At 49.2% G+C, this 18,945-nt stretch overlaps 1 protein-coding gene across 2 annotated transcripts in view; it reads right to left on the bottom strand.

Moving 5' to 3' along the window:
- stx11a (syntaxin 11a) overlaps nt 1–16,391 on the bottom strand; it is a 19,017-nt gene extending 2,626 nt beyond the window's left edge. Inside the window, exon 1 of one of the 2 annotated variants that reach the window (XM_067989546.1) lies at nt 16,306–16,391. In XM_067989546.1, coding sequence (XP_067845647.1) covers nt 16,306–16,315 — 10 coding nt within the window. In that variant the 5' untranslated portion in view covers nt 16,316–16,391. Of the gene's footprint in view, nt 1–13,964; nt 14,309–16,305 lie in introns of those variants that run through there. The other variant, XM_067989547.1, reaches the window with a different exon arrangement.
- Between the last annotated feature and the right edge of the window lie 2,554 nt (nt 16,392–18,945).

The following is an 18,945-nucleotide window of genomic DNA, read 5'->3' as shown; positions in this document are numbered from 1 at the left end:
TCATAAAAACACCGCCAGACCTGGGGCTTCCCCATTTATTTATAAGCAGTTTATGGAAAGTCCATGTCATTTGGGAGATGTCCTGATTCACACTGACGCTCTATCTGTTGTTTGAAGTCTTGCCCAATGCCACTAAGAGATCTGAATGACAACATTTTAACACTCAGCAAAAGTACCAGCAACGTTTTATTAGACCTGCTCCAATATTTTTTAACCACAGCAAGTCTTCAACACAGGCCAGATATACTTGTTTTATAATCATCAAACTAAGCTCGTCTCACTGGACCAACACACTTGAAGGAAAAACTGGGCTATTGCTCTAAACCTACCAGCGACCAAAGTTAGGGACAACGGGGGCGCAAACACTAAAACCCCCACCCCCCAGTCTGACATTCCACATGGATCCACTCCTCTCACAGGGTTATTATCTTCAAACCAGCTATTCAGCCAGTATCCAGGAACCCAACTCCCCAATATACCCTCCCCAATATCCAACTCCAATATACCAACTCCCAATATACCCACTCCCAATATACCCAACTCCTCAATATACCCACTCCCCAATATACCCCTCCCAATATACCCAACTCCTCAATATACCCAGCTCCCCAATATACCCCTCCCCAATATACCCCTCCCCAATATACCCACTCCCCAATACATATACCCCTCCCCAATATACCCGCTCCCCAATATACCCCTCCCCAATAGTACCCAACTCCTCAATATACCCAGCTCCATAATATACCCAGCTCCCCAATATACCCCTCCCCAATATACCCAGCTGCTCCCAAATATACCCCTCCCCAATATACCCAACTCCTCAATATACCCAGCTCCCCAATATACCCAGCTCCCCAATATACCTCCTCCCCAATATACCCAACTCCCCAATACCCAACTCCTCAATATACCCAGCTCCCCAATATACCCCTCCCCAATATACCCAGCTCCCCAATATACCCAGCTCCCAATATACCCCTCCCCAATATACCCAGCTCCCCAATATACCCAGCTCCCCAATATACCCCTCCCCAATATACCCAGCTCCCCAATATACCCCTCCCCAATATACCAACTCCCCAATATACCCAGCTCCCCAATATACCCCTCCCCAATATACCCAGCTCCCCAATATACCCAGCTCCCCAATATACCCCTCCCCAATATACCCAGCTCCCCAATATACCCAGCTCCCAATATACCCCTCCCCAATATACCCAGCTCCCCAATATACCCCTCCCCAATATACCCAGCTCCCCAATATACCCCTCCCCAATATACCCAGCTCCCCAATATACCCCTCCCCAATATACCCAGCTCCCCAATATACCCCTCCCCAATATACCCAGCTCCCCAATATACCCCTCCCCAATATACCCAGCTCCCCAATATATCCAGCTCCCCAATATACCCCTCCCCAATATACCCAGCTCCCCAATATACCCCTCCCCAATATACCCAGCTCCCCAATATACCCCGATCCCCAATATACACGGCTTCCCAATATACCCGGCTCCCTAATATACCCCGATCCCCAATATACCCAGCTCCCCAATATATCCAGCTCCCCAATATACCCCTCCCCAATATACCCAGCTCCCCAATATACCCCTCCCCAATATACCCAGCTCCCCAATATACCCCGATCCCCAATATACCCGGCTGCCCAATATACCCAGCTCCCAATATACCCAGCTCCCCAATATACCCCTCCCCAATATACCCAGCTCCCCAATATACCCCGATCCCCAATATACCCGGCTGCCCAATTTACCCCGCTCCCCAATATATACAATTCCCCAATATAATTCGATTCACTCCACGTGATATCAAGAAACGGCTGAGTGCACTGGATACAGCAAAGGCTATGGGCCCCGACAACAATATACCCCTCCCCAATATACCCAGCTCCCCAATATACCCAGCTCCCCAATATACCCTCCCCAATATACCCAGCTCCCCAATATACCCCTCCCCAATATACCCAGCTCCCCAATATACCCAGCTCCCCAATATACCCCTCCCCAATATACCCAGCTCCCCAATATACCCCTCCCCAATATACCCAACTCCCAATATACCCAGCTCCCCAATATACCCCTCCCCAATATACCCAGCTCCCCAATATACCCAGCTCCCCAATATACCCCTCCCCAATATACCCAGCTCCCCAATATACCCAGCTCCCCAATATACCCCTCCCCCAATATACCCAGCTCCCCAATATACCCCTCCCCAATATACCCAGCTCCCCAATATACCCCTCCCCAATATACCCAGCTCCCCAATATACCCCTCCCCAATATACCCAGCTCCCAATATACCCCTCCCCAATATACCCAGCTCCCCAATATATCCAGCTCCCCAATATACCCCTCCCCAATATACCCAGCTCCCCAATATACCCCTCCCCAATATACCCAGCTCCCCAATATACCCCGATCCCCAATATACACGGCTTCCCAATATACCCCTCCCCAATATACCCAGCTCCCCAATATACCCCTCCCCAATATACCCAGCTCCCCAATATACCCCTCCCCAATATACCCAGCTCCCCAATATATCCAGCTCCCCAATATACCCCTCCCCAATATACCCAGCTCCCCAATATACCCCTCCCCAATATACCCAGCTCCCCAATATACCCCGATCCCCAATATACACGGCTTCCCAATATACCCGGCACCCTAATATACCCCGATCCCCAATATACCCAACTCCCAATATACCCAACTCCCCAATATACCCAACTCCCCAATATACCCAACTCCCCAATATACCCAACTCCCCAATATACCCAACTCCCCAATATACCCCTCCCCAATATACCCAACTCCCCAATATACCCCTCCCCAATATACCCAACTCCTCAATATACCCAGCTCCCCAATATACCCCTCCCCAATATACCCAACTCCTCAATATACCCAGCTCCCCAATATACCCCTCCCCAATATACCCCTCCCCAATATACCCAGCTCCCCAATATACCCCTCCCCAATATACCCAGCTCCCCAATATACCCCTCCCCAATATACCCAACTCCTCAATATACCCAGCTCCCCAATATACCCAGCTCCCCAATATACCCCTCCCCAATATACCCAGCTCCCCAATATACCCCTCCCCAATATACCCAACTCCTCAATATACCCAGCTCCCCAATATACCCAGCTCCCCAATATACCCCTCCCCAATATACCCAGCTCCCCAATATACCCAACTCCTCAATATACCCAGCTCCCCAATATACCCCTCCCCAATATACCCAGCTCCCCAATATACCCAGCTCCCCAATATACCCCTCCCCAATATACCCAGCTCCCCAATATACCCAGCTCCCCAATATACCCCTCCCCAATATACCCAGCTCCCCAATATACCCCTCCCCAATATACCCAACTCCCCAATATACCCAGCTCCCCAATATACCCCTCCCCAATATACCCAGCTCCCCAATATACCCCTCCCCAATATACCCAGCTCCCCAATATACCCAGCTCCCCAATATACCCCTCCCCAATATACCCAGCTCCCCAATATACCCCTCCCCAATATACCCAGCTCCCCAATATACCCCTCCCCAATATACCCAGCTCCCCAATATACCCCTCCCCAATATACCCAGCTCCCCAATATACCCCTCCCCAATATACCCAGCTCCCCAATATACCCCTCCCCAATATACCCAGCTCCCCAATATACCCCGATCCCCAATATACACGGCTTCCCAATATACCCGGCTCCCTAATATACCCCGATCCCCAATATACCCAGCTCCCCAATATATCCAGCTCCCCAATATACCCCTCCCCAATATACCCAGCTCCCCAATATACCATTCCCCAATATACCCAGCTCCCCAATATACCCCGATCCCCAATATACACGGCTTCCCAATATACCCGGCTCCCTAATATACCCCGATCCCCAATATACCCGGCTGCCCAATATACCCAACTCCCCAATTTACCCCGCTCCCCAATATACCCCTCCCCAATATACCCAGCTCCCCAATATACCCAGCTCCCCAATATACCCCTCCCCAATATACCCAGCTCCCCAATATACCCCTCCCCAATATACCCAACTCCCCAATATACCCAGCTCCCCAATATACCCCTCCCCAATATACCCAGCTCCCCAATATACCCCTCCCCAATATACCCAGCTCCCCAATATACCCAGCTCCCCAATATACCCCTCCCCAATATACCCAGCTCCCCAATATACCCCTCCCCAATATACCCAGCTCCCCAATATACCCCTCCCCAATATACCCAGCTCCCCAATATACCCCTCCCCAATATACCCAGCTCCCCAATATACCCCTCCCCAATATACCCAGCTCCCCAATATACCCCTCCCCAATATACCCAGCTCCCCAATATATCCAGCTCCCCAATATACCCCTCCCCAATATACCCAGCTCCCCAATATACCCCTCCCCAATATACCCAGCTCCCCAATATACCCCGATCCCCAATATACACGGCTTCCCAATATACCCCTCCCCAATATACCCAGCTCCCTAATATACCCCGATCCCCAATATACCCAGCTCCCCAATATACCCAGCTCCCCAATATACCCCTCCCCAATATACCCAGCTCCCCAATATACCCCTCCCCAATATACCCAGCTCCCCAATATACCCCGATCCCCAATATACACGGCTTCCCAATATACCCGGCTCCCTAATATACCCCGATCCCCAATATACCCAACTCCCCAATTTACCCCGCTCCCCAATATATACAATTCCCCAATATAATTCGATTCACTCCACGTGATATCAAGAAACGGCTGAGTGCACTGGATACAGCAAAGGCTATGGGCCCCGACAACAATATACCCCTCCCCAATATACCCAGCTCCCCAATATACCCAGCTCCCCAATATACCCCTCCCCAATATACCCAGCTCCCCAATATACCCCTCCCCAATATACCCAGCTCCCCAATATACCCAGCTCCCCAATATACCCCTCCCCAATATACCCAGCTCCCCAATATACCCCTCCCCAATATACCCAACTCCCCAATATACCCAGCTCCCCAATATACCCCTCCCCAATATACCCAGCTCCCCAATATACCCAGCTCCCCAATATACCCCTCCCCAATATACCCAGCTCCCCAATATACCCAGCTCCCCAATATACCCCTCCCCAATATACCCAGCTCCCCAATATACCCCTCCCCAATATACCCAGCTCCCCAATATACCCCTCCCCAATATACCCAGCTCCCCAATATACCCCTCCCCAATATACCCAGCTCCCCAATATACCCCTCCCCAATATACCCAGCTCCCCAATATACCCCTCCCCAATATACCCAGCTCCCCAATATATCCAGCTCCCCAATATACCCCTCCCCAATATACCCAGCTCCCCAATATACCCCTCCCCAATATACCCAGCTCCCCAATATACCCCGATCCCCAATATACACGGCTTCCCAATATACCCGGCACCCTAATATACCCCGATCCCCAATATACCCGGCTGCCCAATATACCCAACTCCCCAATTTACCCCGCTCCCCAATATATACAATTCCCCAATATAATTCGATTCACTCCACGTGATATCAAGAAACGGCTGAGTGCACTGGATACAGCAAAGGCTATGGGCCCCGACAACATCCCGGCTGTAGTGCTGAAGGCTTGTGCTCCAGAACTAGCTGCGCCTCTAGCCAAGCTGTTCCAGTATAGCTACAACACTGGCATCTACCCGACAATGTGGAAAATTGCCCAGGTATGTCCTGTCCACAAAAAGCAGGACAAATCCAATCCGGCCAATTACCGCCCCATCAGTCTACTCTCAATCAGCAAAGTGATGGAAGGTGTCGTTGACAGTGCTATCAAGCGGCACATACTCACCAATAACCTGCTCACCGATGCTCAGTTTGGGTTCCGCCAGGACCACTCAGCTCCAGACCTCATTACAGCCTTGGTCCAAACATGGACAAAAGAGCTGAATTCCAGAGGTGAGGTGAGAGTGACTGCCCTTGACATCAAGGCAGCATTTGACCGAGTGTGGCACCAAGGAGCCCTAGTAAAACTGAAGTCAATGGGAACCAGGGGGAAAACTCTCCAGTGGCTGGAGTCATATCTAGCACAAAGGAAGATGGTAGTGGTTGTTGGAGGCCAATCATCTCAGCTCCAGGACATTGCTGCAGGAGTTCCTCAGGGCAGTGTCCTAGGCCCAACCATCTTCAGCTGCTTCATCATTGACCTTCCTTCCATCATAAGGATCAGAAAAGGGGATGTTCGCTGATGATTGCACAGTGTTCAGTTCCATTCGCAACCCCTCAAATAATGAAGCAGTCCGTGCCCGCATGCAGTAAGACCTGGACAACATCCAGGCCTGGGCTGATAAGTGGCAAGTAACATTCGCGCCAGACAAGTGCCAGGCAATGACCATCTCCAACAAGAGAGAGTCTAACCACCTCCCCTTGACAGTGAACGGTATTACCATCGCCGAATCCCCCACCATCAACATCCTGGGGGTCACCATTGACCAGAAACTTAACTGGACCAGCCATATAAATACTGTGACTACAAGAGCAGGTCAGAGGCTGGGTATTCTGCGGTGAGTGACTCACTTCCTGACTCCCCAAAGCCTTTCCACCATCTACAAGGCACAAGTCAGGAGTGTGATGGAATACTCTCCACTTGCCTGGATGAGTGCAGCTCCAACAACACTCAAGGAGCTCGACACCATCCAGGACAAAGCAGCCCGCTTGATTGGCACCCCATCCACCACCCTAAACATTCACTCCCTTCACCACCGTTGCACTGTGGCTGCAGTGTGTACCATCCACAGGATGCACTGCAGCAACTCGCCAAGGCTTCTTCGACAGAGCCTCCCAAACCTGCGACCTCTACCACCTAGAAGGACAAGAGCAGCAGGCACATGGGAACAACACCACCTGCACGTTCCCCTCCAAGTCACACACCATCCAGCTTGGAGATATATCACCGTTCCTTCATCGTCACTGAGTCAAAATCCTGGAACTCCCTTCCTAACAGCACTGTGGGAGAACCGTCACCACACGGACTGCAGCGGTTCAAGAAGGCGGCTCACCACCACCTTTTCAAGTGCAATTAGGGATGGGCAATAAATGCTGGCCTCGCCAACGACGCCCACATCCCATGAACGAATAAAAAAAATACCCAGCTCCCCAATATACCCAGCTCCCCATTTTACCCACCTCCCCAATATACCCAGCACCCCAATATACCCAACACCCCAATATACCCAGCACCCCAATATACCCAACACCCCAATATACCCAGCACCCCAATATACCCAACACCCCAATATACCCTACTCACCAATATACTTAGCTGCCCAATATACCCCACTCCCCAATATATCCAATTCCCCAATATACCCAACACCCCAATATACCCAACTCACCAATATGCTTAGCTCCCCAATATACCCAGCTCCCAAATATATCCAGTTCTCAATATACCCAACTTCCCAATGAAACCAGCTCCCAATATACATGGGAACCCAATATACCCCACTCCCCAATATATCCAACTCCCCAATATACCCAGCTCCCAATATACCCAGCTCCCCAATGACATTGGTTAAAAAAAGGGATGAGGTTCTGCAAACAGAATATAGTTAGGAAATAAATTAAAAAGCAGGATCTCTAAGGTAGTAATCTCAGGATTACTCCCAGTGCCACATGCTAGCGAGAGCAGAAATAGGAGAATAGACCAGATGAATGCATGGCTTGAGAGATGGTGTAGGAGGGAGGGGTTTAAATTCCTGAGGCATTGGGACCGACTCTGGGAAAGGCGGGACCTGTACAAGCTGGACGGGTTGCACCCGAGCAGAATCGGTATTTACGGATGAGAAAGGCATGGATGTTAGGGAACTTGGGGAAATAAATAGTGATGTCTTGAGGAGTGTACATATTACAGAGGGAGGTGCTGGAAGTCTTAACGCGCATCAAGGTAGATAAATCTCCGGGACCTGATGAAATGTATCCCAGGACGTTATGGGAGGTTAGGGAGGAAATTGCGGGTCCCCTAGCAGAGATATTTGAATCATCAACAGCTACAGGTGAGGTGCCTGAAGATTGGAGGGTAGCAAATGTTGTGCCTTTGTTTAAGAAGGGCGGCAGGGAAAAGCCTGGGAAATACAGACCGGTGAGCCTGACATCTGTAGTGGGTAAGTTGTTAGAGGGTATTCTGAGAGACAGGATCTACAGGCATTTGGAGAGGCAGGGACTGATTAGGAACAGTCAGCATGGTTTTGTGAGTGGAAAATCATGTCTCACGAATTTGATTGAGTTTTTTGAAGGGGTAACCAAGAAGATAGATGAGGGCTGTGCAGTAGACGTGGTCTACATGGACTTTAGCAAAGCCTTTGACAAGGTAACGCATGGTAGGTTGTTACATAAGGTTAAATCTCACGGGATCCAAGGTGAGGTAGCCAATTGGATACAAGATTGGATTGATGACAGAAGACAGAGGGTGGTTGTAGAGGGTTGTTTTTCAAACTGGAGGCCTGTGACCAGCGGTGTGCCTCAGGGATCGGGGCTGGGTCCGCTGTTATTTGTTATTTATATTAATGATATGGATGAGAATTTAGGAGGCATGGTTAGTAAGTTTGCAGATGACACCAAGATTGGTGGCATTGTGGACAGTGAAGAAGGTTATCTAGGATTGCAACGGGATCTTGATAAATTGGGCCAGTAGACCGATGAATGGCAGATGGAGTTTAATTTAGATAAATGTGAGGTGATGCATTTTGGTAGATTGAATCGGGCCAGGACCTACTCCGTTAATGGTAGGGCGTTGGGGAGAGTTATAGAACAAAGAGATCTCTGAGTACAGGTTCATAGCTCCTTGAAAGTGGAGTCACAGGTGGATAGGGTGGTGAAGAAGGCATTCAGCATGCTTGGTTTCATTGGTCAGAACATTGAATACAGGAGTTGGGATGTCTTGATGAAGTTGTACAAGACATTAGTAAGGCCACACTTGGAATACTGTGTACAGTTCTGGTCACCCTATTATAGAAAGGATATTATTAAACTAGAAAGAGTGCAGAAAAGATTTACTAGGATGCTACCGGGACTTGAAGGTTTGACTTATAGGGAGAGGTTGGATAGACTGAGACTTTTTTCCCTGGAGAGTAGGAGGTTTAGGGGTGATCTTATAGAAGTCTATAAAATAATGAGGGGCATAGATAAGGTAGATAGTCAAAATCTTTTCCCAAAGGTAGGGGAGTCTATAACGAGGGGACATAGATTTAAGGTGAGAGGGGAGAGATACAAAAGGGTTCAGAGGGGCAATTTTTTCACTCAAAGGGTGGTGAGTGTCTGGAACGAGCTGCCAGAGGCAGTAGTAGAGGCGGGTACAATTTTGTCTTTTAAAAAGCATTTGGACAGTTACATGGGTAAGATGGGTATAGAGGGATATGGGCCAAGTGCTGGCAATTGGGACTAGCTTAGTGGTATAAACTGGGCAACATGGACATGTTGGGCCGAAGGGCCTGTTTCCATGTTGTAAACTTCTATGATTCTATGATTCTACCTGTTTCCCCTAGCGGAGAGTTCAAGAACTGGAGGACATAGATTTAAGCTGATTGGCGGAAGGATTAGAGGGGACATGAGGAAAAACTTTTTTACCCAGAGGGTGGTGGGTGTATGGAATTCGCTGCCTGAATTGGTGGTAGAGGCAGGGACCCTCAACTCTTTTAAAAAGTACCTGGACCTGCACCTAAAGTGCTGTAAGCTGCAGGGCTACGGACCGGGTGCTGGAAGGTGGGATTAGAATGGGCACCTGGATGTTCTTCGAGCCGGCGCGGACACGATGGGCCGAATGGCCCCCTTCTGTGCTGTATCTTTTCTATGGTTCTATATCCAGCTCCCAACATACCCAGCTCCCCAATATATCCAACCCCAATATACCAGCTCCCCAATATACTCAACCCCAATATACCAGCTCCCCAATATACCCAGCCCCCAATATACCCGCTCCCCAATATATCCGCTCCCCAATATACCAGCTCCCCAATATACCCAGCCCCCAATATATCCGCTCCCCAATATACCCGCTCCCCAATATACCCGCTCCCCAATATACCCGCTCCCCAATATACCAGCTCCCCAATATACCCAGCCCCCAATGTACCCAACGCCAATATACCCGCTCCCCAATATACCAGCAATATACTCTTGGGGCTGAGGCAAATTTCAGAGGGAAGTCGTGCACGGTACACATGCTATTTTGAATTCTATGGGTATGTTCTCGGGTTTAGCACTCCCAGGACATAACTTGGAATGATGGAAATGTACATCAGGCACTTGGCATGCCTGAGGAGAGGGGAGGGGAGGGGCTAATGGGGAAGAGAGGGGGGTGAATGAGGGGGGCAATTCACTCTTCACATCAATTGTTGGGAAAATGCTGGAATCCATTATTAAGGAAGTGGTAATAGGGCACTTAGAAAATCATAATATGATTAGGCAGAGTCAGCATGGTTTTATGAAAGGGAAATCGTGTTTGACAAATTTATTAGAGTTTTTTGAGGATGTAACTATCAGGGTAGATAAAAGGGAACCAGTGGATGTAGTATATTTGGATTTTCAAAAGGCATTCGATAAGGTGCCACATAAAAGGTTGTTACGCAAGATAAGGGCTCATGGAGTTGGGTGAAATATATTAGCATGGATATAGGATTGGTTAAAGAATAGAAAACAGAGTAGGGATAAACGGGTCATTCTCAGGTTGTCAGGCTGTAACTAGTGGGGTGCCGCAAGGATCGGTGCTTGGGCCTCAGCTATTTACAATCTATATTAATGACTTGGATGAAGGGACCGAGTGTAATGTATCCAAGTTTGCTGACGATACAAAGCTAGGTGGGAAAGTAAGCTGTGAGGAGGACACAAAGAGTCTGCAAAGGGATATCGACAGGTTAAGTGAGTGGGCAGGAAGGTGGCAGATGGAATATAATGTGGGGAAATGTGAGGCTGAGAGGTTGTTTCCCCTGGCTGGAGAGTCTAGAACCAGGGGACATAGTCTCAGGATAAGGGGTCGGACATTCAAGACTGAGATGAGGAGGAATTTCTTCACTCAGAGGGTTGTGAATCTTTGGAATTCTCTACCCCAGAGGGCTGTGGATGCTGAGTCATTGAATATATTCAAGACTGAGATAGATAGATTTTTGGACTCTAGGGGAATCAAGGGATATGGGGATCGGGCGGGAAAGTGGAGTTGAGGTTGAAGATCAGCCATGATCCTATTGACTAGCGGAGCAGGCTCGAGGGGCCGTATGGCCTGGTCCTGCTCCTATTTCTTATGTTCTTATGACCATCACTGGAAACTGCTGATGTACGAAGATACTGATGCCTCAGAAACAATCAACATCTTTAGGAGAGGAGGGAAGAAATAAGGAGATTCAAAAAAGCTGAATTCAACCTTTAAGCATGAATTTCAGAACGACTAATTCCTTGTCTCTCTCTCTAGATCTGATAGGTTCACTCTCACTCAGATGTAAATCCAATACCAGCAGCATCAAATGAGTCTTCATCCCATCCAGCTGATGTACTGGACTCTAGGACGGGGACAGCACAGTAATGGGAAGATGAACCATTTATTACTTCTGGTTAATAAGAGGAACCACTTCAGAGAGATCACTTCCCTGTTTGGGTAATCCTGTTATATCCCTTTTCTTTATATGTAGAGTCTCTTCATGCTGTGCTCAGAGAGGGGATCCCAAGTTCCCAGCAGTGCAAATCTGGTGTCAGTTTGGCTCAATTGGTAGCCTCTGAGGCAGAGGTCATAGTTTCAAGGCCCAATCTGAGCCCAGAACCTAGGCTGACACTCTAGTGCAGTACTGAGGGAGCGCTGCACTGTCAGAGGGTCAGTACTGAGGGAGAGCTGCACTGTCGGAGGGTCAGTATTGAGGGAGAGCTGCACTGTCGGAGGGTCAGTATTGAGGGAGAGCTGCACTGTCGGAGGGTCAGTACTGAGGGAGAGCTGCACTGTCGGAGGGTCAGTATTGAGGGAGAGCTGCACTGTCGGAGGGTCAGTACTGAGGGAGAGCTGCACTGTCGGAGGGTCAGTATTGAGGGAGAGCTGCACTGTCGGAGGGTCAGTACTGAGGGAGAGCTGCACTGTCGGAGGGTCAGTACTGAGGGAGAGCTGCACTGTCGGAGGGTCAGTTATGAGGGAGAGCTGCACTGTCGGAGGGTCAGTACTGAGGGAGAGCTGCACTGTTGGAGGGGCAGTACTGAGGGAGCGCTGCACTGTCAGAGGGTCAGTACTGAGGGAGCACTGCACTGTCGGAGGGTCAGTACTGAGGGAGCGCCGCACTGTCGGAGGGTCAGTACTGAGGGAGAGCTGCACTGTCGGAGGGTCAGTACTGAGGGAATGCCGCACTGTCGGAGGGTCAGTACTGAGGGAGAGCTGCACTGTCGGAGGGTCAGTACTGAGGGAATGCCGCACTGTCGGAGGGTCAGTACTGAGGGAGAGCTGCACTGTCGGAGGGTCAGTACTGAGGGAGAGCTGCACTGTCGGAGGGTCAGTACTGAGGGAGCGCTGCACTGTCGGAGGGTCAGTACTGAGGGAATGCCGCACTGTCAGAGGGTCAGTACTGAGGGAGTGCTGCACTGTCGGAGGGTCAGTACTGAGGGAGTGCCACACTGTTGGAGCTGCCGTCTTTCGGATGAGACGTTAAACCGAGGCCCTCTTGAGTGAACTCAAAGATCCCTTGACACTATTCTCCCTCCCTCAACCAACACCTAAAACAGATTATCTGGTCATTATCTCATTACTGTTTGTGGGATCTTGCTGTGTGCAATTTGGCTGCCATTTTTCCTACATTACAACAGTGACGACACCTCAAAAGTACTTCATTGACTGTAAAGCACTTTGGGACTTCCTGAGGACATGTTGTATAAATGTAAGTCTTTCTTTTCTATTACCCTGCTACCAGGAAGTGTGGAAAGGTACCTGGGTGATTGTCTCTCTGCTTTCCATCCCCCTCTCTTGTAGGATATGTCCAGCTTCTGTTAAATGGCTTCTTGCCCTGGAGCAGTCCATATTAGGAGCTGGGCATGTGGAATATTGTCTGAATCTTCCTCTCCCTCCCACCCACTAACACAGAGCGTCGCAGCTCAAACACACTCCAAACAAGTACTTGGAAATCAACAAGAAATAATTATCCAAACTCTTCTCCAAGAAGACAGTTGCCCCTTTAAATCTTCAACTGGGGATGGGGCCACTAAAGAGAGCCAATAAGAACAACAATAGATCAATTACCAAACGAACTACCGGATCTTTGGTTAATGGGAAGACCATCACCTCCAAGTTACACACCATCCCGGCTTGGATGTACATCAGAATTCCATCAACATCGCTGGGTAAATATCCCGGAACTCCCTACCCAACAGCACTGTGGGAACATCTTCACCACACAGACTGCGGTGGTTCAGAGAGAAGGTTCACCGCCACCTTCTCAGGGCAACTAGGGACGGCCAATAAATGCAGCCAGTTAACCCATGGAAGAATGCACAATATCCTCCTGCCTCAGTTAAAAATGTTGAACTGTCTTAAAACAAACTCGCGAATGTGGCTCTTCAAAGTTATCATTCTGTTTCCTCACACACTTCACTGTCTGTGAACCTTGATCCTATTTAGTTGGGAGACTGAGGCTCTGTTTAGGATGGCTGATTCCCCAGTTGGAATGCGTTCGTGTCTTTCATGATTCCTAACTTGGTTAAGCTAGTTAAACTGGTCCATTTAATAGATTATATATATTATGCTTCAACTTTTTTAGTTGGGTTGAGTATTATTTAATTTTATTTAAAAGTCTTTCCATCACACCAGTCACAGCTAAAATTAGAATCTATTTCTAAAGCTATAAAGAACCTATTTTCTCAGCGTGAGCTGCGTTGTTTCGAGGACAGGAAATGCTGGTCACTCACCAAGATTACCCCCAGAAATAGTCCTGCTCGTGGAGTGAGAAAGAAATTGAATTTCTCGGAACAGGACGGCTTGCTGCTGCTGTTGGGACCAAGTTGAGCAGACTGGGGTTGTCCAGGAGGGAATGAGCCCTTCACATCTGCTTCCTTCCTATAATTTGTTGAAAGCAGATTAGGTTTCAGAGACTCCTGGTAATTTTCACTCACGATGTGCGAAGCAGCTGAGAGGATGATGCCAGAACCCCGTGCCTTTGGCCAGGATGTGACACTTTCAGGCCTTTCCTGATTGGAGTCTATAGTTGAGGCTGAGATAGAGCTCCCCCACTCCCTCTTGAACTAATGCAGGCTGGCTGGAATCAGCATCCAGTCACTGTGCAGCCCAGAGTCAGACTACTGTCATTGGACCATGTGATTATAACACTGTTCTGGGAAGTGACACTGAGATAAAGAAACCGTTTCCTTTTCTGTGGGTGAGCACGGTTGGTGATTAGACATGTACAGGGGAACGGAAGGGGACAGAGAGATGACATGCAGTTCCTATTATAACAATCTCATAGCCACAGACAAACCATTCACTCAGAATTTCCCCTCTAGATACAGTGCATCAAAAGCCAATGCAATCTCACTGTAGCCTTAACCTGTGTGTGTTTCATTTTGAATGATGAATTTACACCAGAGTGGTACATGTGGGTCTCACGGGCCCTCACAGTCTCTCGGGTCCTCACAGTCTCTCCTCACAGTCTCTCGGGCCCTCACAGTCTCTCCTCACAGTCTCTCGGGTCCTCACAGTCTCTCCTCACAGTCTCTCGGGTCCTCACAGTCTCTCGGGTCCTCACAGTCTCTCCTCACAGTCTCTCGGGTCCTCACAGTCTCTCGGGTCCTCACAGTCTCTCCTCACAGTCTCTCGGGCCCTCACAGTCTCTCGGGTCCTCACAGTCTCTCCTCACAGTCTCTCGGGTCCTCACAGTCTCTCGGGTCCTCACAGTCTCTCCTCACAGTCTCTCGGGCCCTCACAGTCTCTCGGGTCCTCACAGTCTCTCCTCACAGTCTCTCGGGTCCTCACAGTCTCTCCTCACAGTCTCTCCTCACAGTCTCTCCTCACAGTCTCTCGGGCCCTCACAGTCTCTCGGGTCCTCACAGTCTCTCCTCACAGTCTCTCGGGTCCTCACAGTCTCTCCTCACAGTCTCTCGGGTTCTCGGGTCCTCACGGCAGTGCAGAAATCTCCAGAGGTGGAACTTTCTGCCATGGAACGTCATGGGTGTTTTTCTTTAGAACATCTGTAAATTCCGGGCAGCTTAAGGATTCTGAGAATCCTGCAGTTGTATAAAGATCGTTGTAAGATAACGGCTGGCTTGAGGGAGGGCCCCTGCTGCCAAGCTATTTAAGGTGAATGCAACTCCTCGCTCCTCGTTATCTTCCTAATCTTGCTAAGTTGCTAAACATGCAGCAATCAGCTTATACAGCATCGTGACAGCTGCCGACAAGCAGGGGTGACAGAGGAGAGCCGTGTGGAGCACATTGGTCAGTTATTATTTATATATTAATTCTCGGGATGTGGGCGTCGCTGGCAAGGCCGGCATTTATTGCCCATCCCTAGTTACCCTGAGAAGGCGGTGGTGGTGAGCCTTCTCCTGAATCGCTGCAGTCCGTGAGCTGAGAAATGTTACAGGAGAGATCAGTAATAGAGAAAGCACCAGAGCAGTCAGAGAGAGAGTATCAGAGAGTATCAGATGGAGTAACAGAAAGAGTATCAGAGAGAGTATTGGAGAGTAACAGAGAAAGTAACAGAGAGTATCAGAGGGAGTATCAAAGAGAGTATCAAAGAGAGTATCAGAGGGAGTATCAGAGAGTAACAGAAAATATCAGAGGGAGAATCAGACAGAGTAACAGAGAGTGACAGAGTATCAGGAAGTATCAGAGGGAGTAACAGAGAGTATCAGAGAGAGTATCAGAGAGTGACAGAGAGTTTCAGAGAGAGTGACAGAGAGTATCACGATCTCTTCAGCCAACTTCCTAGTCTGTTAAATATCGATGCACAGAGTTATTGGCCACTCAAGGTTTGGCTGGTTTCGAATGACACTGAAACTACATCCAGTGCTGCTCTGTATTCTCCAAATGCACCCGTCCCTATGTTTGGTTAGGCTTCTGCCTCTGTTTCCCCAAACCTGCCCACCTGTTGCCAGTAAGAGAGCGGGAGCCTGTTTCGAGGCTCAGAGCTCAAGTTCCTGCTAACATTCCCTCCCCTATCTGTAGGAAGACATTGGGTTTCACTCAGTGCTGAGAACAGGAACTTATGAAACGGAAGGGGATAGGGGCGTGAGGGAGGGTGAAGACCAAACTCACCACATCGCATCCTACTCCACCCTGTCAGGTGTTTGAGTTCCAGAGTTCCAGCCCATCTCCTATCATTTGAAAAATAGGACACAGAATAGCCTGAGAACATGGAGGATCTAAGTAAACAAAATGGAGTTAAAGAGCAGATAAGTGCCCTGATCAGACGGAGAGAGAATTCAGACACGATTCTGGCCAGTGACACGTTCTGAGAAGCCAAGTGATTACCCTGGCAAGTGAAGAAAACAGGCAGGGTGTAGACTCAGGGGAGAGAGAGAGTCACAAACATTGAAATCTTCAGAATATGTTTCTCATTTACATACAGCAGAAGGTAATCTCTACAGGCATGTGGCTTTATGGGGTGTTGGGGGGAGATCGTTTGGTGAGAGAGATAAGACTCTAAAGGAAATGAAACAAACACCTGGGCGATGGGGAAATCACCCGCTGAGATCTCATTTTATAAAGCGGTTCGTACCATGACGGCCTATGCCATGTCCAACTGGTGCAGCAGAGGGCTCGATATATGTGGCAGGTGGAGTTCAATGTGGGCAAGTGTGAGGTCATCCACTTTGGATCTGAGAAACACAAATCAGAATATTTCCTTAATGGTGAGAGACTAGAAGCTGTGGAGGAGCGAAGGGATTTAGGTGTCGATGTACACATCACTAAAAGCTAGTGTACGGGTACATAAAGTCATCAAAAAGGCGAATGGAATGTTGGCCTTTATCTCAAGAGGGCTGGAATACAAAGGGCTGGAAATGATGTTACAGCTGGACAGAGCTCTGGTCAGACCACATCTGGAGACTGGGTTCAGTTCTGGGCACCGCACCTCAGGAAGGATATATTGGCCTTGGAGAGGGTGAATGCAGATTCACCAGAACGATACGGTTCAGCAGTAAAATCTGGAAACACTTTTCACACAAAGGGGAGCGGAAATCTGGAACCGTCTCCCCCAAAACGCTGTGGACGCTGGGGGTCAATTGAAATTCACAAGACTGAGATCAACAGATTTTTGTTGGGTATCAAGGGACATGAAGCAAAGGAGGGTAAATGGAGTTGAGGTACAGATCAGCCAGGATCTAGAATTATAGGAACAGGAGGAGGCCATTCAGCCCCTCGAGCCTGTTCCACCATTCAATTAGATTATAGCTGATCTGCATCTCAACTCCCATCACACCTCTTAGTCTTCAATCTGGTTGAATGGCAGAACAAGCTCGAGGGGCTGAATGGCCTTCTCCTGTTCCTGTGAGTGGGCTGCATATGATTACATGAGCCATGTAGCCCCTGTACACATAACAGGCGAGCCCCCCATCACTCCTTTTCTCCCTCCTCCTCCAAAACACTTGGAGGCCTCGGCTTGCTAAAGTCCCTGGGATTGGCCTCTCCCGATCTATCTGGGAGTACCCACTGATTGCTGCTTACAGCCAGTGTTAACCAGGGCACGACCCACCACCTCTTAACAGGAGGTGGATTATAGCTGCAAGTGGGCTGGATGTTGTCTCTGAGAGGTGAAATGCCAGAGGCTGCCAGAGAGTGGGCACCAAGGGTCTCAGATCCTGCGCTGGAGGCCTTGGTGCAGGACGTAGACGGGAGGAGGGTCATTTTATATCCCCCCAGGAGGCAGGAAGCCTTTACACTACATGATGAAGAGATAATGGGGGGAGATCACACAGGCGGTGAATGACAGGAGTTTGGCTCCTTGTACATGGAGGCAGTGCAGGAAAAAGTTCAATAATCTGACAAGAGTTGTCAAGGTAAGATCAATCTTCAAATGGCTTCTCATAACGGCCACTCATAGTTTCATCAACTGATGAATTCAGCACTCCCATTCCCCATCTACCTGCAATCAGTACAACGTAGTTCAATTAATACCCTTCACTCATCCTCACACATTCAGCACTATTGCAAACTTCACACATACAACTTACCTCTCACACACACACTGACAGCTATTCAACCATGACAGCCACATTACCCAAACATATTTCAAGACACTCATTAACACCCTCTTTCTTGCAGGATAAATTGGCACATAACAGGCTGCAGCATGGCTTCACATACTCACCCCCTGGAGGAGACTGTGCTGGCCATCATGGGTAGGGGCATTGCGGAGACTGTGCCCACTGGCGATGCTGGAGGGAGCTCCGCTCAGAGTCTCTGAATACCTAATTCTCCTTCTCTCCTCTCCCTCACCCACACACTCTGCATGAGATGTTACAGGTAGTGTCAGAACACACCTGTTTCTCTCTCCTCTCCCTCACCCACAATCTAACCCTTGCCCCTATTTCATTTCCAATCACCAGGATGTGGAAGTCCCTCAGCCAGTGACGGAAGATGATGTAAGTGATGATGAAGATGACCCGTCACTTGATCTCACTCTCCCCGACACCAGCTCAGATACTGGCGCCTACTTTAGAGACTAGGTTAGAGGAGGGGTCTGCACGTGGTGAGGCACACCGCGGTGCGCAGGAGCCGGGGCGGGGGGAAAGGTTACCGCAGGTGCCAGCTCACCGGAGGGTGAGATTTCTCACCAGTTCTGCTGTTGAGGACTCAGGTGGTGACTTCGATGGGCCAGGCTACATAAGAAGGCTGATGGGCGTACACCACCAGGTGTTTGGTGCACTGGAAAGCCTGTCGGGAAGCTTGTATTGT

This window comes from Heptranchias perlo, chromosome 8 (assembly GCF_035084215.1).
Source record: "Heptranchias perlo isolate sHepPer1 chromosome 8, sHepPer1.hap1, whole genome shotgun sequence".
NCBI lineage: Eukaryota > Metazoa > Chordata > Chondrichthyes > Hexanchiformes > Hexanchidae > Heptranchias > Heptranchias perlo.
The sequence above is the reverse complement of the archived record's forward strand: the minus strand, read 5'-3'. Positions and strand labels throughout refer to the sequence as shown.